The 18,713-nt window shown below is 47.3% G+C and overlaps 3 protein-coding genes across 4 annotated transcripts; 2 read left to right on the top strand and 1 right to left on the bottom strand.

Annotated features, from left to right (window-relative positions):
* Window positions 1-8,427: 8,427 nt before the first annotated feature.
* On the top strand, window positions 8,428-10,157 carry Serf2 (small EDRK-rich factor 2). 2 transcript variants are annotated; one of them, XM_038330772.1, is made up of 3 exons: window positions 8,428-8,543; window positions 9,079-9,187; window positions 9,816-10,157. In XM_038330772.1, exons 1-3 carry the CDS (start codon window positions 8,537-8,539, stop codon window positions 9,877-9,879), a joined length of 180 nt encoding a protein of 59 aa, XP_038186700.1. In that variant the 5' UTR covers window positions 8,428-8,536; the 3' UTR covers window positions 9,880-10,157. The 2 variants fall into 2 exon arrangements, with proteins under 2 accessions (XP_038186700.1, XP_038186701.1); XM_038330773.1 differs by having other exon boundaries at window positions 9,793-10,157.
* A 397-nt stretch (window positions 10,158-10,554) lies between these two features.
* Serinc4 (serine incorporator 4) lies at window positions 10,555-15,992 on the bottom strand. The gene is given in 14 exon segments (XM_042055142.1): window positions 10,555-10,743; window positions 11,081-11,155; window positions 11,158-11,272; window positions 11,379-11,529; window positions 11,664-11,712; window positions 12,124-12,196; window positions 12,501-12,627; window positions 12,715-12,810; window positions 13,013-13,224; window positions 14,328-14,421; window positions 14,650-14,729; window positions 15,061-15,239; window positions 15,391-15,564; window positions 15,891-15,992. Coding segments are annotated over 14 exon segments (1,716 nt in total).
* Window positions 15,993-16,524: 532 nt separating this feature from the next.
* Window positions 16,525-17,886, top strand: Hypk (huntingtin interacting protein K). Its single transcript, XM_038330771.1, has 4 exons — window positions 16,525-16,864; window positions 17,211-17,266; window positions 17,546-17,597; window positions 17,724-17,886. The coding sequence occupies exons 1-4, from the start codon at window positions 16,679-16,681 to the stop codon at window positions 17,817-17,819; spliced, it is 390 nt and encodes a 129-aa protein (XP_038186699.1). The 5' UTR covers window positions 16,525-16,678; the 3' UTR covers window positions 17,820-17,886.
* Window positions 17,887-18,713: the final 827 nt, after the last annotated feature.

Raw genomic sequence — 18,713 nt, 5'->3', positions numbered from 1 at the left:
TTTTTTTTTTTTTTTTTTTGAGACAGGGTATCTCTGTATAGCCCTGGCTGCCCTGGAACTCATTCTGTAGACTACCCTGGCCTCAAGCTCAGGGGTCTGTCTGCCTCTGCCTCCCATATGCTGAGATTAAAGGTTTAGGCCACCACATCTGGTTTAGCAGTTGTAATTTGTATAGCTGATCACCTGGGCTTTCTTTCCTTAGATGGTAGCTGGTGCCTTTTGTAGGATTTTTCTAAATTTAAACTCTCCTTTGAGACTGGGGCCTGGGGCTCCAGTTCATGGGTAAATTGCTTGCCTAGAATGCAAGGGGCCCTTGGTTTGGTGTCCCAGAAAATACACACAAACACACACACAACCAGGCAGTGGTGGTGCATGTCTTTTATCCCAGCACTTGGGAGCAGAGTCAGGCGGATCTTCTGCGAGTTCGAGGCCAGCCTGGTCTACAAGAGCTAGTTTCAGCTCAGGCTCCAAAGCTATAGAGAAACCCTGTCTTGAAACACACACACAAAGACTAGAGCGCAGGAAAAGTCATATGGTAATGCATATTAGTAGGATAAATTATGCCCAAGTATTGTTCAAGATCTAGACAACATAGTGATATCCTCATTTTAAAAACAACTAAACCGGTAAATAATTCAAGAGAGACCAGAACAGTAGGTAACTACGGAAGATATTTGGAGAATGGAGATAGAGACCTGACATTTGTAGGGTGACCATTGTGAACTTTACCTGTTATTCAGCTTTCACAAAAGGTGTTACCTACATTTCATTCATTCATTCATTTATTCATTCAACAGCGATTTGAGTACCAGGCACTTACTGAACCCCAGGGATCAAGTAACAGATTCTTGCTTTGGAAACGCCTACATTCTAGAAAGGACGGAAACACTCTGTAGACCAGGCTGGGATCTTCCTGTCTCTGCCTCCTAAATGCTGGGATTAAAGGCATGTGCCACCACCGCCGAGCTCTTTTTCTTTCTTTCTTTCTTTCTTTCTTTCTTTCTTTCTTTCTTTCTTTCTTTCTTCCTTCCTTCCTTCCTTCCTCCCTCCCTCCCTCCCCCCCTCTCTCTCTTTCTTTCTTTCCTCTTCCTTCCTTCCTTCCTTCCTTCCTTCCTTCCTCCCTCCCTCCCTCCCCCCTCTCTTTCTTTCTTTCTTTCTTTCTTTCTTTCTTTCTTTCTTTCTTTCTTTCTTTCTTTCTTTCTTTCTTGTTTGTTTGGTTTTGAGACGGGATTTCACTGTGTAGCCCCTGCTGCCCTGGAACTCCAGGTTTTCCTTCCTCAGCTGGAGAATGCTGAGGTTACAAGTGTGAACTACCATACCTGGCTCCCTGAATACACTGTGAAGCTGCTGTTTTTTCACTGTGCTCCTACCATACCTGTTAGGTTGCTATCTTGTCTTCCTTGCTGTAGAGGCATTTTGATTTTTATGGCATCCTTTTACGGGAACAAACTCCCTTGCTTTTGTAAATAAAGCCCTGTCCTTCCTGTCTCTCTGATTACATCTTACCCTGGTATGCCTTGCTGTCATTGTGCCACTGCCCTTACTACCTCCTTGACCTAGATTCATAGGCAATTTATTAGCTACTCGCTAACCATGACTCTAGATGGGATAGCCTGAGGGAACAGGGCCTTATGGCCCTCACATGCTGTTCCCTCTCCTGAAGTGTTCTTTTGCTCCCTCTTTGATTGTGCCAGTTCTCCATCTTTTTGCCTCAGGCATAACATGAGAGACCTCACTGGCCCAGATCAATCACCTATGGAGCCTACAAGTTTATTCCCTGCATAAAAGCAGCAATTCTATTCAGTTACTTCATACTGAGACAAGTAAAATTGTTAACAGTCTTCATTCAAATTATACTGACATCTGTTTTGATGGGTCAGTGCTTACGGTGTGCACACTGAGAAATATTTTGAATAGCACCCTTGCATAGAATCTGTTTCTTCTTTAAAGCAATTGTCACAACAATTTGCATATATCTACACACACACACACAGAGTGGAGAGGAAACTCGCCTTTTCCTTTCTATATTTAAAATTACATTTATTTATTGTGTGAATGAACATGTACCATTGCATTTGTGCGGTCGGAGGTCAACTTTCAGGCGTTGGTTCTTTCCTTCTGTCACGTGGATCCTAGGGATTGAACTCAGGTCACCATGTTTGGCAGCAAGTGCCTTAACCTGCTGGACCATCTCATCGGCACCCAGAGACATATTTTGGTCATCACTGTATATGCAACACCTCATACAGCAGTTAACGCTTAGTGAGTGGGCAATGAACAATTATTGAACAAAATGAGTGAAACTATTGTGGCTCTTCCTGCTGATGCTGGACTGGAGGTAAGGCTACAAGGCTAGGTTCTGCCAGGATTGATAATAGTCTTGGGCAAAGTACATGGGTGGCGTGGTTGGTAGGAGGGGACTGTTTGCTTTGTGGCTCTGTTCCTTTACTCCCCTTAATGCTTCTGGAAGTAATAACCAAGCCAAAAAAGAATTTGTTCCCTCATCTCAAACTGTTTTGCTCATCTCTCAGTTCTGTACCTAAGGCAGAAGCTTTTGTTGCCCTAACAAGGGTACCCTAAGTAGCTGTCACCACAGAAGCTGGTTTGGGAAGCTTGATAAGCCCAGTTTTTATGACTTGTGATCAGGTGTTGGTCTTTCCTTCTGCTCTGTTTTCCTCTTCTCCCTTATATCTGGGGGCTCTAAACCTCCCTCTTCATCTCCTTGCTTCAGAGCCTTCAGCCCTCATTTATCTCGATTTACTCTCTAACTTTCATGTCTGGATTGAGTTTGCTTATCCACTTTTGCTTTGGTACTTGGGATGGAGCCTAGGGCCCTGAGCATGCAAGGCAAGCACTCCACCTCTGAGCTGTAATCACCAGGCCTTTTTCTATTTTTAAAAGGTTATTCTTAGTAGTGTATTGTGATATACACAGGGTAGTGGGTGCAGCTGTGCCATAGCGTGTGTGTGGATGTCACACACGCTAAGAGAGCAACATTACAGAGTTGCTCTCTTATCCCACCTTTACATAGGGTCTGGAGACAGAAATCAGATAGTCAGGCTTATATGACAAGTACTGAGCCATTTACCAGCCCCCTTTTTCTATTAAAACTGCTTTACAATTACTTATTTATTTGTAGTGAGGGCATATGTACCACAGCACGAGTGTAGAGGTCAAAGGACAACTTTCAAGAATCAGTTCACTCCTTCCATCTGGGCTCCAGAGTCACGACTTAGGTAATAAGGCTTGGTTATCTTAACAAGTCCTTTTTATTCATCTTACAGCACTAATAATGGGTATTATTTATGTGTGTGTGTAACTGTGGAGGCTGACGGAGTGGGAGTGGTCTAGCTGTTGCCCATGCAGAGGCCCCAGATTCAGTTCCCAGAACCCACGTGTTGACTCACAGCCATCTGTAACTTCAGTTCCAGGGGACCCAGCGCCCTCTTCTGACCTCCAAAGCACCAGGTACACCCATGGTGCACATACAGATGTACAGGCAAAGCGTTCATACACACCAGAAATAAAACGAATATAAAAAGTAAATAACTGAACTCTGGAGAAAGCAAAATATCATAAATAAACCTAAAAGAGTCAGGATTTTCCTTGTCTTTTGTCTGTTCTTTGCCTCATTTCTAGGTTACCTGAGACAGTCTCCTGTGGTCCAGACTGGCATCAACCCTGTATGTACTGAACCTAGTAGCCTTGAACTTCAGATCCTTCTAGAAGTCTCTTCTGGAGTGCTGGGATTACAGGTTGATATTAACACAACTTCTCACCAAAATGTAAAGTTAATATTATTTTTGCACTTGACTTTAGCCAAAAGGCTGAGTAGTATTTAACTAATTTTACTGAGGCTAGGGCGATGGCTTAACCGGTAAGAGCATTTGCTGCTCTTTCAGAGGACATTCAGTCCCTGCGCCCACATCAAACAGGCAGTCACAACAGCCTGTAACTCCTGCTCCCTCTTCCAGCCACTGCAGGCATCTACAGTCACACACCACCACATGCAAAAGTAAATCTAAAATTTTATTTTAAAAATTTAGATTAATTTAAGATAGTGTAAAAATGAATGGGTTTCCTTTTCATTTCTTCCTTTTTTTTTTTTTGGTTTTTCGAGACAGGGTTTCTCTGTAGCTTTGGAGCCTGTCCTGGAACTAGCTCTTGTAGACCAGGCTGGCCTCGAACTCACAGAAATCCGCCTGCCTCTGCCTCCCGAGTGCTGGGATTAAAGGCGTGCGCCACCACCACCCGGCTTTCATTTCTTCCTTTCTCTCTCTCTTTCTTTCTCTCTCTCTTTCTTTCTTTCTTTCTTTCTTTTCCTTTTCATTTCTTCTTTTCCTCCCCTGTGTAGTTGTCTTGGAACTCTACTTTTAGACCAGACTGGCCTTGAATTCAGAGATCCACCTACCTCTGCCTTCAGAGTGCTAGGATTAAAGGTGTGCACCACCATGCTTGGCTAGATCAATGGGTTTAATCATGGACTCTTCACACATCTTAAGTAATTTTGTTTTATTTCTTTTTTTTTTTTTTTTTTTTTGGTTTTTCGAGACAGGGTTTCTCTGTGGCTTTAGAGCCTGTCCTGGAACTAGCTCTTGTAGACCAGGCTGGTCTCGAACTCACAGAGATCCGCCTGCCTCTGCCTCCCGAGTGCTGGGATTAAAGGCGTGCGCCACCATCGCCCGGCTTGTTTTATTTCTTTACATTTGAGACAAGATCAAATACAATCCAGAGTGACCCAGGACTAACTATGTAGTCAAGAAAGATTTTTGAAAGCCGGCTGGTGGTGGCACACGCCTTTAATTCCAGCACTTGACAGGCAGAGGCAGGTGGATCTATCTCTTTGAGTTTGAGGCCAGCCTGGTCTACAAGAGCTAGTTCCAGGACAGGACAGGATCCAAAGCTACAGAGAAACCCTGTCTTGAAAAACAAAAAAAAAAAATTATTTTTTTTACTTCTGACCTTCCCATTTCTATGGCTGGGTGTTTCATGCATACTACAAAATCTACCAACAGAGCTACATCCCTCCCCCAACCTTTATTTTTAAATTGAGAAGTAAAAAAAAAAAGTCAAAAACTAAAAACACCAAGACAAAACAACCACCATAGAAAAAAACCACCATAGAAAACAGCCAGGCATGTATTCCCAAATGCTTGGGAAGCAGAGGTGGGGTATTGCAAGCTCAAAGTCTACATATGGTAAAGAATGAGGTCAAGCTAGCCAAGACAACTTAGTGAGACCTGTCTTAAAATGAAAGAGTGGAAAGCAGACGTGACGTGTAGCTCTGTGGTGAGTACTTGTCTAGCATGCAAGAAGTTCAGTACCCAATACAAAAAAAAAGCAAGCCGGGCGGTGGTGGCGCATGCCTTGAATCCCAGCACTCGGGAGGCAGAGGCAGGCGGATCTCTGTGAGTTTGAGGCCAGCCTGGTCTACAAGAGCTAGTTCCAGGACAGGCTCTAAAAAAGCTGCAGAGAAACCCTGTCTCGAAAAACCAAAAAAAAGAAAAAAAAAAGAAAGCAACACTGGGTGGTGGTGATGCACACACACCCTTAATCACAGCAACCAGGAGGCAGAGGCAGGAAGATCTCTGAGTTTGAGGCCAGTCTGGTCTACAGTGTGAGCTCCAGGACAGTCAAGGCTACACAGAGAAACTCTATCTTGAAATCTTGAAAAGAAAAAAAAAAAACAAATAAACAAGCAAAACAACAAAAGCTGAAAATGGAATAAAAGTACATGATCGTAATTCTAGATAGTTTGGAAGCTGGAGGACCACAGGTTTGAGGCATCGTAAGCTTACTGAGACCCTTTTGCGAAGGGCTGTGTTCAGAACACAGTGATGCAGCAAGCACCACCTAGCATGTGCAATACTCTGGTCCAGGGAGCTAGGCTCACAGCTGGGCTCACAACCATCCATTACTCTAGTTCTAGGGAATGGAATCCGACACCTTCTGGCCTGTGTGGTCACCAGGCATGCATATACACCCATGCAGGCAAACACTCATACTTATAAAATAATCTTTAAGATGGGTAGGGTGGTGCTTGCCTTTAATCCCAGCACTTGGGAAGCAGAGCCAAGCACATCTCTGTGAGTTCTTGACCAGCCTGGTCTACAGAGTGAGTAGTGCCAGGACAGGATACAAAGCTACACAGAGAAACCCTGTCTCGAAAAAGCAAAAAATAAAAAAAATAAAATAAGTAAAATAATCTTAAAACAAGCAAACAAAACCCCCCAAATCCAGGCTGGGTGTGGTGGTATACACCTTTAATTCCTACACTCAGGAGGCAGAGGCATTGGCAGGAGAATCTTGTGAGTTCGAGGCCAGCCCAGTCTATAAAGCAAATTCCAGGACAACCATGGCTACACAGAGAAACCCTATCTTGAAAAACCAAAAAATAGCTGGGTTGTAGTGGCACATGCCTTTAATCCCAGCACTTGGGTGGCAAAGACAGGTGGATCTCTGTGAGTTCCAGGCCAGCCTGGTCTATAAAGAGTTCAGGACAGCCAGGGCTGTTACACAGAGAAACCTTGTCTCAAAAACAAACAACAAAACAAAACAAAACAACACACACACACACACACACACACACAAACTGAAGGTGATGGTGCACACCTTAATCTGAGCACTCCATCAAGATTGGAGGTGGAGATGGGAGAATTGCCTGGAAGCTCATGGGCCAGTTAGATTGGGGTATGAAGCACAGTTGCAAAAACAAGAAAGAGCCCACCTCAACTATATGGGTAGGTGAGAAACAGCTCTGCAACTGATTTATTATTTTTTATTTTAATTTTTTCGAGACAAGGTTTCTCTGTGTAGCTTTGGAGCCTGTCCTGGAGCTCACTCTGTAGACCAAGCTGGTCTCAAACTCACAGAAATCCACCTGCCTCTGCCTCCTGAGTGCTGGGATTAAAGGCGTGTGCCACCAGGACACGGCTCAGAAAATCCTTTTTACAATGGTCTGAGGATTTCAGGAAAGATATCCTTTAGAAATGCTGACCAGGCAGAGGCTGGGGGATCTCTGTGAATTCGAGGCTAGCCTTGTCTACAAGACCTAGCTAATTCCAGGCTGTTACACAGAGAAACCCTATCTCGAAGAAAAAAAAAAACTAGAAAAAAAAAAATGCTGGCCACCTGCAGTACTGGAGAAGCTGGGGCTGGGATAGTCGATCCAACAGCAGCTCACAGAACAAAGGAAATACTTGACTTTTATAGACTTTTAGAGCAGTGGCTCTTGACCTTCCGAATGCTTTGACCCTTTAATAGTTCCTCATGTTGTGATGACCCTCAACCATAAAATTATTTTCGTTGCTACTTTATAACTGTAATTTCAACACTGTTATGAACTGTGAATATTTGTGTTTTCCGAAGGTCTTAGGTCGCGACCCAAAGGTTGAGAGCCGCTGCTTCAGAGCGTGCATTGTCTGAATTTAGTTGCTCTGTGAAGATACTAAACAGGATAAAGGGCCTTAACTAAGGTTGTCTTTGGCTTGGGCAGCAGGAAGATAATTCTACTGTTCTGCCCTCTGTTGGGTTGTTTCCTGATAGTTTAGCAGAACTCAGGTTGTCTTAGACATATGGGAGAGAAGGTTTAACTAATCCCATCTACGAGGCCGCATCTGTGAGATGACAGAAAACGAGAACAAGTTTTATCAGTCTGATTTCTCTTAACAATCCAGAAGAAACTGTTGGGACAGATGATAGAAACATTTAGAAAACAGATTTAGAAACAGCCTAGACAGATATAACGGGAGCATTCCCTAATCTCAGTTCCTGAAGTAAATCCACGGATTTGGGTGTGTTTCATCACCCCCAAGGCACACTCAAAGTTTCTGTAGGCATTCTGGAAGTGCGGCTCGGTAGGGGTGCTGTGCATGCATGCTGGGCGCAGGCTCTTGGGAAATGATTGCAGATCACTTTAGGACACAGTGAAGCGGCGGCAACGAGGAACGAAAGTGGGAAAGTATTTGTGTGCGTTTTCAGACGAACCGTGGCAAGTGTTCCGCCACGGGGCTGGGGGGGATGGGTGTCCTAAGTAACAGCACAAAGTTTCGCTCCAGAGAAAAACTGATAGCACACAACCGGATGAACCACCTAGGAAATCCCGCCCTCACCCCCTCCCCACTCCGCCACCGCGTGCCTTGGGGGGACTTTGTCAGTACCCTAAAGTGTCCCACATGAGGTCACTTTGCCCGGTCACGTGCTCGGCACCGCCAGAGCGCCACATCGCCAGCCGCACCCCTCCACCCCGCCGCCCACGTGACCCGGCCTAGTTTCTCCCGGCCGGACCCAGCGCTCCCGGGAAGCCCCGCCCCGCGCCCGGAGCTCCGCCCACCGAGCTCCGCTCTTCGCCCTCCGGGGCTGGCGCGTGGCACCGCGCTCCACGTGTTTTCCTCTGCCCAATGACAGTCGGCGTCCGGGCGTGAAGGGGCGGGAGGAAGAAGACGACTAGGTGGCGTCGCACGGAGGGGGCGGGGCCTGCAACGTCGGCCAGAACGAGGGGACGCAACGGAGGCAGGTTGGAGCCGCTGCCGTCGCCATGACCCGTGAGTTCTGGGACCCTTTCCTCTCGTCCTTTTCTTTCCGCTCTCGCTAGCTGCACGGCCGAGCGCCGGCGCGTTCGTCCCTTCAGCGTCCCCGGCGGAAGGTTCTTTAGGGAGCGCTCTCCATCTGCCTCCCGCCCAGCCGGAAGCGCAGCCCTCCGCACGCCGCCACTTGCCGAGACCCCTGTGTTGGGCGCGGGCCGCTGGCGGCTTTCCTCACTGGGGAAGCCGGGTGCCCTGTGTGATGGGCCCCAGCTCGTGCTCCCGAGGCCCCGGAGCTCCCCATACGCTGTAGCAGCTGTCTGTGCCCCCGCGGCACCCCAAACTTGACTCGCGCCGCCAAGCAGCTTCGGCCGCACCGCCCTCCCGTACCCCAAGTTAAGCTGCCCCGTGGCGGCTGCCACACCCCGGGCACCGAAGCCCGACTCTGGGGTCGGTGCCGAGGCGGGGGCATAGTCGGGTCCCGGTTGCGGGAGGAGGGGCGCTGGTGTGTGCTCGGAGCAGCCCCGGCACCTCACTTTCTACCGTCTCTCCTTAGGCGGTAACCAGCGAGAGCTCGCCCGCCAGAAGAACATGAAGAAGCAGAGCGACTCGGTTAAGGGAAAGCGCCGAGATGATGGGCTTTCTGCTGCCGCCCGCAAGCAGAGGTAGCCCCAGGGAGGGGAAAGGACGGGACGGGTCGGGACGGGGCGACTTGGGTTAGACCGAGGGGTGTACCAGGAAAGAGAACTATTTCAGGGCTCGAGTCTGGACGAGGTGTGAGGGGCAGAGCGCATTGCTTCCTCTAGGGTTTTATTTCCTCCCCACTCCAAATTGTTAGGTCACAGCTATACAGGAAGGGACTGGGGCGGGTCCCGGTCCGCAGGCTGGTTTCTGAGTGCCCGGGTTGTGACCTTAAGGGCAAGGGCAGGGAGCTTCACACGTCAAGAACAGTTGTTTTGACAGCCCAGTACTTTTGGACCTCCTTGCTGCTTGTATCTCCTCCCTTCTCCCGACTTGTTCACTAGTGTCGTTGGGTGTGGTACTCAGTACAGAATAGAGAGCCTTAGCCTGAGTGGCCAGACTTCTGACCCCTTGGGCAACATCCAGATGGACACTGATTGCCTTTTGAGCCTTAGCTCTATTCCTCTTGTTCGCCTAGGGTGGGAATATAGCAGCCGTATGCTGAACTTTGTCCCATCCACTTCCATCTTATCCTCTGTACCCTTCATCCCCCTGCATCTTGTCCTTTTTGCCCTCTGGTACCTCCCAGTGCCCCATCATCTCTACCCCCAGGGACTCGGAGATCATGCAGCAGAAGCAGAAAAAGGCAAACGAGAAGAAGGAGGAACCCAAGTAGCTTTGTGGCTTCGTGTCCAACCCTCTTGCCCTACGCCTGTGTGCCTGGAGCCAGTCCCACCATGCTCGAGTTTCTTCCTGTAGTGCTCACAGGTCCCAGCACCGATGGCATTCCCTTTGCCCTGAGTCTGCAGCGGGTTCCTTTTGTGCTTCCTTCCCCTCAGGTAGCCTCTCTACCCCTGGGCCACTCCTGGGGGTGAGAGGGTTACCCCTTCCCAGTGTTTTTTATTCCTGTGGGGCACACCCCAAAGTATTAAAAGTAGCTTTGTAATTCCTTGAGCGCCTGGTTTGACTGGGGACTGGGGGGAATGGGAATGGAGGAGTGACTGCCCTTTCCCACCAAAAGGGGAGACTTTTAGGCAACTAAGAGAGATTTGTAGACTTACTTCATAAGGGAGACATCACAGAAGAAGCCTTTATTTTACTATGGCTACCAGAAAAGCACTCCAGTTCTGTGGTGAGGAATCCTCTGAGAACTAGAGACTTCTTTTCTGTGATTTTATGCCCTACTAAGACCTTGAACACATCCCCATGATGCTATTGAGGGCCATCAGAGGGGAAGGATCTAAGACGTAAGTTTATGTCTCTTCCTCATTCTTTGTTTGCTTGAAAGTTGGCCAAAAAAAAAAAAAAAACCCAAAAAACTTCCGCCCACCAACTTCCGGTGGTCAGCTGCTCAAGTGTTCGCATTCTCTTCTGTTCTGTCATTTCTCGTGGAATGAAGGTGGTTTTTGTCTTCCAGTTTCTTTGACCTCAAGTTCAGGATTAAAACCTGTGGTAGCCTCTGCTCGTTTTTCCTGTGCCCTGGTTTGTTCTGTGGTTCTGGGCTCTTACATCCTGTGTCCATGGCTGAACCACTTGTTTCCTTTTGATTGCCAAGAGCAGACCCAGATCTTCAGACTCTGTTGGTCTTTCCTGCCCCTTATCTCCAGCTCAGAAGCCAGGAAGGGGCTGGTGCCACACTGCTAGATCAGCTCCTGAGTTTACTGACCTGGGAGTTAGACTCTTGAACTTGAATGAAGACAGTTTTTACTGAATCAGGAAATCAAGGGTGTGTTTGGCCACTTCTTCCACTTTAGCCTATGTGGTACTTATTTGTCCTTGAGGTACTGAGCTCAGCCAGATGACTCGCGGAGCTAAGATTAGGAACATAATCTAAAGGGTACCTGGTTTTTAAATAGAGAATGGGGGTTAGATTTTACCTGGCAGTACTGACGTGATGGCAGTGTTGCCTGAAGATACCAGGGTGGTGGTGATTCTGAGAGGGGAGCCAACAGAGTGGTGCCAGGAGCAGCCCCATAGAGAGGAGTACACAGGCCCAGCATGAGGCAACTTTGACCCAGAAGGTAGCCCAGCTACCTTTAGTGAAGGTCTCCAGTTCTGCTCCCTCATAACTGTGAAACCAAAGGCTGATTAGAGATTCTGCAGGGCCTTTCCCTCAACCAGTTTTTCCTTAAGCTAGGTTTTCGGGAGAGTATTTTATGTCTGCTTTCATCGTACCTGAACCAGTTGGTAAGGGTAACCATGACATAGAGTGAAGCAAGAAAGAAGGTGAAGTGGAAGGCAGAGTAGCTGTAGGAAAGATGCTGGCTTTGCACATGAGCGGCTGGTGAGGTCTCTTGATCAGTTGGTCTGACTCTGCTACTTTGCCCTAGAGAGAGAGAAGTGCTGGTGGGAAGCAGTGTTGGTGAAACTTCCCTCCCCCAACTTATCAAGGCTCTTGAGGGCTCTTTGGCAGTTTACAGGCAGGATTCAACCATTGCCTGGATTGCCCACTTGGCTCACCATCCTCTGGTTCCACTGTTTGGGGGCAGCAGAAACAGAGTGAGGGCTTCTGTAAAACAAAGCAACATGTTTTGAAATGACTTCAAGACATTGTGAGGGTACTAGTTTAGGAAAGTTTCCCTTTGAAAATATTGGCCTGGTATAAGAAGTGGAGACACACCTGGGTTCAAATTCTTGCTCCAGCATATAACTGGCTATGCAAACTTTGGTAAGATGTTTAATCTTTTGTGCCTCAACTCCTCCATTTGTGAATTGGAGCAAATACCTACCTCACAGGGTTGTTGTGAGGATTAAATTAAACGAGATGATGTATGTAAAGTATCTAGCACAGTGCCTAGCACATTGTGGGTACTCAATAAAAGGAAATAGCTAGAATCTGAGCATTCTGGGTAGAGGTTGGTAGGATGTGTGTCTCTGTTTGGGGGTGGGATGTTGGGGTTAGTGAGCTCTGGATGCTCACCTGGAACTCATGATTGTAAACCTTGATGATCCACAGGGGTCCAAATAACTCAGCCAGGTAGGAAGCCTCATTGCTGTGAAAGAAAATTTAACTTTATGCTAAATAAGGATTAGGGGCTTTTATTGCCAACTAGTCATCTTTTGGGGTGGGGGTGGGGGATGGTATTTTGCTCTCAGGGGCCCTTAAAGTCTGTGAATTTTAAACTCAAGACATTCTCCCCTGCCCCCGTCATCTCACACAGATCATCTGACAAAGTGCTATTCTTAGAAATTGTCCCTGTTCGTGGGGAGCTTTTCTGGTTCTAGTCTTGCTCTACAGTTTAAATAAACCACAGCCCTGGACATCCTCTCACACTTCCCATTGATACCTTTACGTACCAAGCAAAAAGCACACAAGCATACATGATGCCAGCGCTCAACACTGCTACCGAGGTGTCTGGTATTTGTGGTCCCATTTTATTCTGGCCAGGCAGGCACAAGGTGTGATTCTGTCCTTGAAAAGTTACTGCCAAAGGGCAACAGAAGAGAAAGGGGTTAAAAACAAAGCTGGGCACTTAGCAGGAACAGAAAAGGTTTTCAGTTGGGTTCTCACTTGTCTCTGGGGGACGGCTGGACAGTGCAGAGAAGGTCAGATACATGATATAGCAGCTGAGGACAGAGGCTTGTAGAAGGCCAGAGCTTGGGTGCTCTAGAGAGAACAGCTGTCATTAGTTGACGTGAATTTTCCCCACTTTCTACCTGCACTTCTACCTTCCCTCATCCTTGGGGGAGGCGGAGGGTGTGGGGGAAGTGGCAGAGGTTTTTGGATAATTGAGAAGGCTAATAAAGTTATAATACTCAAAGGGACACAGCCCACCCAAAATCTAGAATATTAAGTCACAAATACCCACTGAGGCGGATGCAAGGTGCGATGGAGAGGAAAGAAAGGAGGCCACAGAAGCAAAGGTGTAGGCTGAGTATCATCTTGTTGAGCAGGCAGCCATCAGGGTGTGTATAGTGGTGGAACAGTAGCAAAGCTCCCACACCTGCCACACTGTAGAATCCTAGGGTAGTCAGTAAGACAGCTAGGAACCAGTGACAGTCCTGGGCTGCGCCAGTCTGCCTAAAGAGAAGTGGATAAGGGTTTGTAACTCCAACCCATAATGGATATTCCCCATCTCTCAGCAGACACTAATTGGTCAGCCCACTGGTCTACACAGTATTTTTTTTAAACGTTTATTTATTACATATACAACATTCTGCCTGCATGTATGCCCGCACGCCAGAGGCGGGCACCAGATCTCATTACAGATGGTTGTGAGCCACCATGTGGTTGCTGGGAATTGAACTCAGGACCTCTGGAAGAGCAGCCAGTGCTCTTAACTACTGAGCCATCTCTCCAGCCCCACAGTATATTCTTGGTCTTTGCATTTTTTGTTGTTTTGAGACAGGTCCTCTATATAATCCAGACAGTCCTTGAACTCACTATGTATTTCAGATTGGTCCTGAATTTTTGGCAGTCCTCCTGTCCCAGCATGCCTCAATCTTTCAGCATCTTGAGTGTTGAGATTATGGGTATTTGTCACTTTTTTTGCTTGATTATTTACTTATTTACTTGTTTATTGAGACAGGTTTCTGTGTGTCCAGGAACTCTTTGGAGACCATCTTGGCCTTGAATTTAGAGACCCGCTTAACACTGCCTCCCAAGTGCTGGGATTAAAGCTGTCAGCCATCACCACTTGGCTACATCACCACTGCCCAGCTTCACCATTCTTTTTTTTCAAGTCAGGGTTTCTCTAGTTTAGGAGCCTGTCCTGGAACTCTAGACCAGGCTGGCCTCGAACTCAGAGTTCGTGGAGCCTGTCTCTGCCTCCTGAGTGCTGGAATTAAAGACGTGTGCCACCACTGCCCAGCTGTAGTACCATTCTTGATTACCTGTGTGTGTGTGTGTGTGTGTATTTTTAAAGAGGTTGATTTGGAACTCCCTACCCTGCTTCGTTTTTGTGAGGTCATGAGTCCTGTTCTGGCCTTGAACGTTTGACCCTCCTGTTCTCACCTCCACAGTGCTGGGATCACAAGTGAATGGCATCACATCTGGTTTCTTGAGCATTTTGGTACTATTCATTGGGAGACATAGGAGCAATACCTAATGTAGCCTTTCTGTGTTTATCCAATAATGCCTGTCACCCTCCTTGGGGGGAACCTTTAGGGTTAGCGGCTCCTTACCAATTCTTGTTCCATGAGTGGGCAAAGGCTGTGATAAGCACCAGCTGTAATAGGATGAATGTGAAGCCTCCACAGATGCCAATATAATGCCAGGCTGCAAGATAGACACTATTGGTAACTTTTAGCTCTGGCTGGTCACTATATCCCTCCACCCCCTTTTTGATTAGGAAGCCTGTGTAGCCTAGGCAGATCTCAAACTCTCAGTCCTGCTCCAGTCTCCTGCGTACTAGGATTACGGGTGTGTGGCATTCTGTCGAACTTCCTGTTGTGAACTAGGAAGTCGTGGTCTATCTTGCTGATGAGGGTGTAAGATGAAGAGTACCTGGGAAGAGATGCTCATCAGGGATACAGAAGGCAGCAGTCCAGAGACCTAACAGGAACAACAACTTGAAGCTCCAGAAGCTAGTGGGGTAGAGAAAACTAGATGTAGGAGAAAAGGCAAAGGGGAAAAAGGAAAAAAAAAAAGTATGGTAGCTGGGAAGAGGAGAGGTGAAACCAGCCCCAAGTCCCATTGTAGTCCAAGTTCTAATTCAGATGCCAAAAGTCTCATGAGCAACACTGTACACTTTATGGAAGGTTTACATATAACCATTGTTACTTTCAATTTAGAGCCCAGGGATTTATAAACTTATTTTCTGTCTTTTTACAGTGCTCTTTCTTCATCCTGGAGTTTCCTTTAGCCAGCTTGTGTCTACTTCTCTGTCCCATCCCCATCCCAAAATTATACACAAACCTGTTATGCAGCTGTGCACGTGGGCTGGTGGGGGAGTGGAGGCGGACTAGCAGCACAGCCTGCAGCAGGTGGAACGTGGCAGTTCCTGCGCATACTCGATACACAGCCCCAGAGCCACTGAGCACTGGACAGTCCAAGTTGCCAAACAGGTGGGCACACAGCACCGAGGGCATCTGGATCTGCAGGGAGTTTGGTTGTGACAAAAGGTAGGACAAGTCACAATGCATGGACAGGTTCCAACTTCTCACTGGTAGGGTGACACTTGCTCCCTGTTCCCAGTCTAGATGTTATGGTTTCTTTTCCCCACTTTGCAGCTCCTGCCCAACTTACCCCATGTGCTTTGCCCCAGACCCTTTCTACCACTGTCCTAGACAGCAGGAGGCAGCAGATAGCTGAGGCCCCCAAATGGAGAAGGATGTAGAGCAGTCGGCTACAAAAAGACTCTGTGAGAGAGGGCCGCCTAAAGTGGCAGCAGCTGATCCAGGAGTCAGGCCCACAGGACACCTGGGAATAGAGCAGATGTACGAAGCACAGGTGGAGCTTTGCAAGGGAGGGTGTATACTGTGTGGGGTTAAAGGTCAAATTACAAACCCCTCCTTCCCAACGTCAGGTAGTGAGTTGCTTAGGACTGCCTTTACTAAACACTATTATGATTTTTCATTGCAAGAACTTCAGTATAGGCGTGAACCACCTACATTTACCTAACGTTCGCTCTGGCTGGGAATGTGGGATGAGAGGTTTACCAGTTATCAGGCAAAGAACCAGGTATCTCTCACCAAACCAGCTATCTAAGGGCATCTTCAAGTCTGTCTCCTCAAATATCCTCTCACCTGATAAAAGGGGTTTTTCGCCATGACATCGCCGATTCCATCATGCTGGTGTGCAAGGCCCAGGGTGGTGCTCCGGCCGGTGACGGTTTTTGCACCTATCATTTGTGATCCAGAAGTTAGGCGGAGATCCATTACTGGGAAAACGGATGAGGAACAGCAGCCTCTCAAGATTTTCACCCATTGGGCGGTCGCTGTGCTGGGCTAATAATCACTCAGTCTTAAGGCAGTAGAATTGGCATATCAGAAAATGAATACAGAACATTAGAAATTAGTAAAAGCAAATACCCTTGTGAAGACGCCTTCACTGGGCTTCGTATTCGGGATCATTCAGACTGTTTTCTGAGATTAGGAGCAGTTGGCCTATCTGGTCTGGGGATTAGGTTTTTTTAATTGGTTTAGGATTAGCTGTCGGCCGCCTTGGTTGGTCAGAATTGTGTGTGTGCGTGCAGGGATTGTTCTTAGGTGAAGAAATAAGGCTGTGCATTTGGGTGGTGTGGGTAGTGAATAGATTAGTCGAAGGAGATTGCAGAAAACACAATTCCGCGCGCGCGCGTGTGTGTATAAGGATTATTCTTAGATGAAGAAGTAAGGTTGTGCATTTGGATGGTGTGGGTAGTGAACAGATTAGTCGAAGGAGACTGCAGAAAACACAAGCCGGGGAGGTCAAAAGCGAACCGCCCTCCTAGCCAAAGCTTCTCAAGACAGGCACAAAGGTGTGGTCCAGAGCCAGCCCCGCCCCATATCTGGGCGGAAGCTGAGGTTTGCCGGAAGTCGTGAAGCGGCAGCCTATGCGGCGGCGCGGTGAGATCGAAATGGCGACCGAGGGAGATGTGGAGCTGGAGTTAGAGACCGAGACCAGCGGCCCTGAGCGGCCTCCCGAGAAGCCACGGAAGCACGATAGTGGTGCTGCTGACTTGGAGCGGGTCACTGACTATGCGGAGGAGAAGGAGATCCAGAGTTCGAATCTGGAGACGGTGAGGCTGACCGGGAGCTTGTATGAGAGGGTTGAGAATGGGATAGTTGAAGCCGCCCCGTTTGCTGCCTAGCTGCGGCTCCGGGGCTGCAGATCGCGATAGTGAGAATAGGCAGTAGGGTGGGGATAAGCGACGACACTCACCTAGCCTGCGGTTTGCTTAAGAATTTTGTGGAGAGAGGGCCTAAGTGAACCTCAAGTGCACGGAAGCATAGTCCTTTGGTCTCGAGAACACTCGTCATTGTGAATACTTGAGGAAACACGTAGTTTTTATTTTTGGTATTGCGTTTTAGATAGGAAATTTTGGGTAGCACAGTCGTAGGTGACTAGACTCGTGTTTCCTACAGGCTATGTCCGTCATTGGAGACAGACGGTCCAGGGAGCAAAAGGCAAAACAGGAGCGGTAAGTTTAAAGCACACTGCCAGCCCTATGGGTCCTCATTCTCCAGGAAAAAAAAAGTTTTTAATTAATTCCTGTAGATCTAGGGTTTCCTACTTTGTTGTTAGCGAGTTTTTAGGGGAAGGAAAACCTCCAGGGGGAGGGGTGGGTACGTTTACTTGATGTTTTCAGTCAACCCTGTTCCACCCATTTGCAGTGTGTAGCTGGGAGTGTTCTTTGTGGGAGTTTATGGCAGAGATAGAGAATGAAGACAGATGTGGATGTACACATATATATTCACAGGGAAAAGGAACTGGCGAAGGTCACGATCAAGAAGGAAGATCTGGAGTTAATAGTGAGTAACAATGCCTTAGTGGATATGCAAGTGAAGTTCTACCTAATTTGGGTTCCCAACAAGTGGAGTTGACACATTTATGCCTGAGAGGCGGCTACGGTGACATGATTTACCCTTTTCTTGCAGATGACAGAGATGGAGATCTCTCGAGCAGCAGCAGAAAGGAGCTTGCGGGAACACATGGGCAACGTTGTGGAGGCTCTTATTGCCTTAACCAACTGATAATGTGCATTTTCAGACTTTCTGGACTGATTACAGAAATAAAGTGTTTTGTTATGCTGTTTTTTTTTTCAGTTTTGTCTCTGATCAAATGCATTATATATTCTATTTTGTTGTCAGTTTCTATGTTGAACCTTCATGAAAGTATATGAACAATCAGTATAAAGAAGTACATAATGTTCAAATACAGGCTCTATTTTTGTTACACTTATTTTGTGTGTGTATGTGTCTGGGCACTTTCTTGCCATAGTGCTTGACATCAGATGACAACTCTACTTCTACCACGTGGTAATCAAACTCACTTGCCCTTTTCCACAAAGCCTTTCACCAGCCCTAAATAAGATTTTCGGTGGTATGTTAGTCTCATTCATCTGACTAGCTCTTGGCAATATAAAGGACATTTAGGTGCTCTGCAAAAGATTCAGTTACATGTGCTCTAGGATAGCTTGTGAATTTTATTTTTGTTTTAATCAGATATGTTCTTCCTGTGTAGCTCAGCCTATTTTAAACTCCGATCGCTTCACTAACACACTTGGGGCTGTGATTTCAGCCATTTTCAGTCTGCTCTTCAGTCTAGGATTAGTGCCTCCTGGAGTCTCCTGAGTTACCAACCCCATCCATAGGCTACTTGAGTAAAAATTTAGGGTCTAGAGATGGGAATATAGATCATAGAAATGATGGGTCAGGGCTGGAGAGAGGGCTTGCTAAGTACCTGCCTCAAAAGCACAAGGAAGCCAGGCAATGATGGTGCACGCCTTTAATCCTAGCACTCAGATCTCTTGAGTTTGAGGCCAGGCTGGTCTACAGAGTGAGTTCTAGGACAGCCAAAGCTACACAGAGAAACCCTGTCTCAAAAAAAAACAAAACCCGAAAACCGACAAGGATTCTGAGTTTGGA

This window comes from Arvicola amphibius, chromosome 5, assembly GCF_903992535.2.
Source record: "Arvicola amphibius chromosome 5, mArvAmp1.2, whole genome shotgun sequence".
NCBI lineage: Eukaryota > Metazoa > Chordata > Mammalia > Rodentia > Cricetidae > Arvicola > Arvicola amphibius.
Note: the sequence above shows the minus strand (reverse complement) of the source record. Positions and strands in the feature narration are given on the sequence as shown.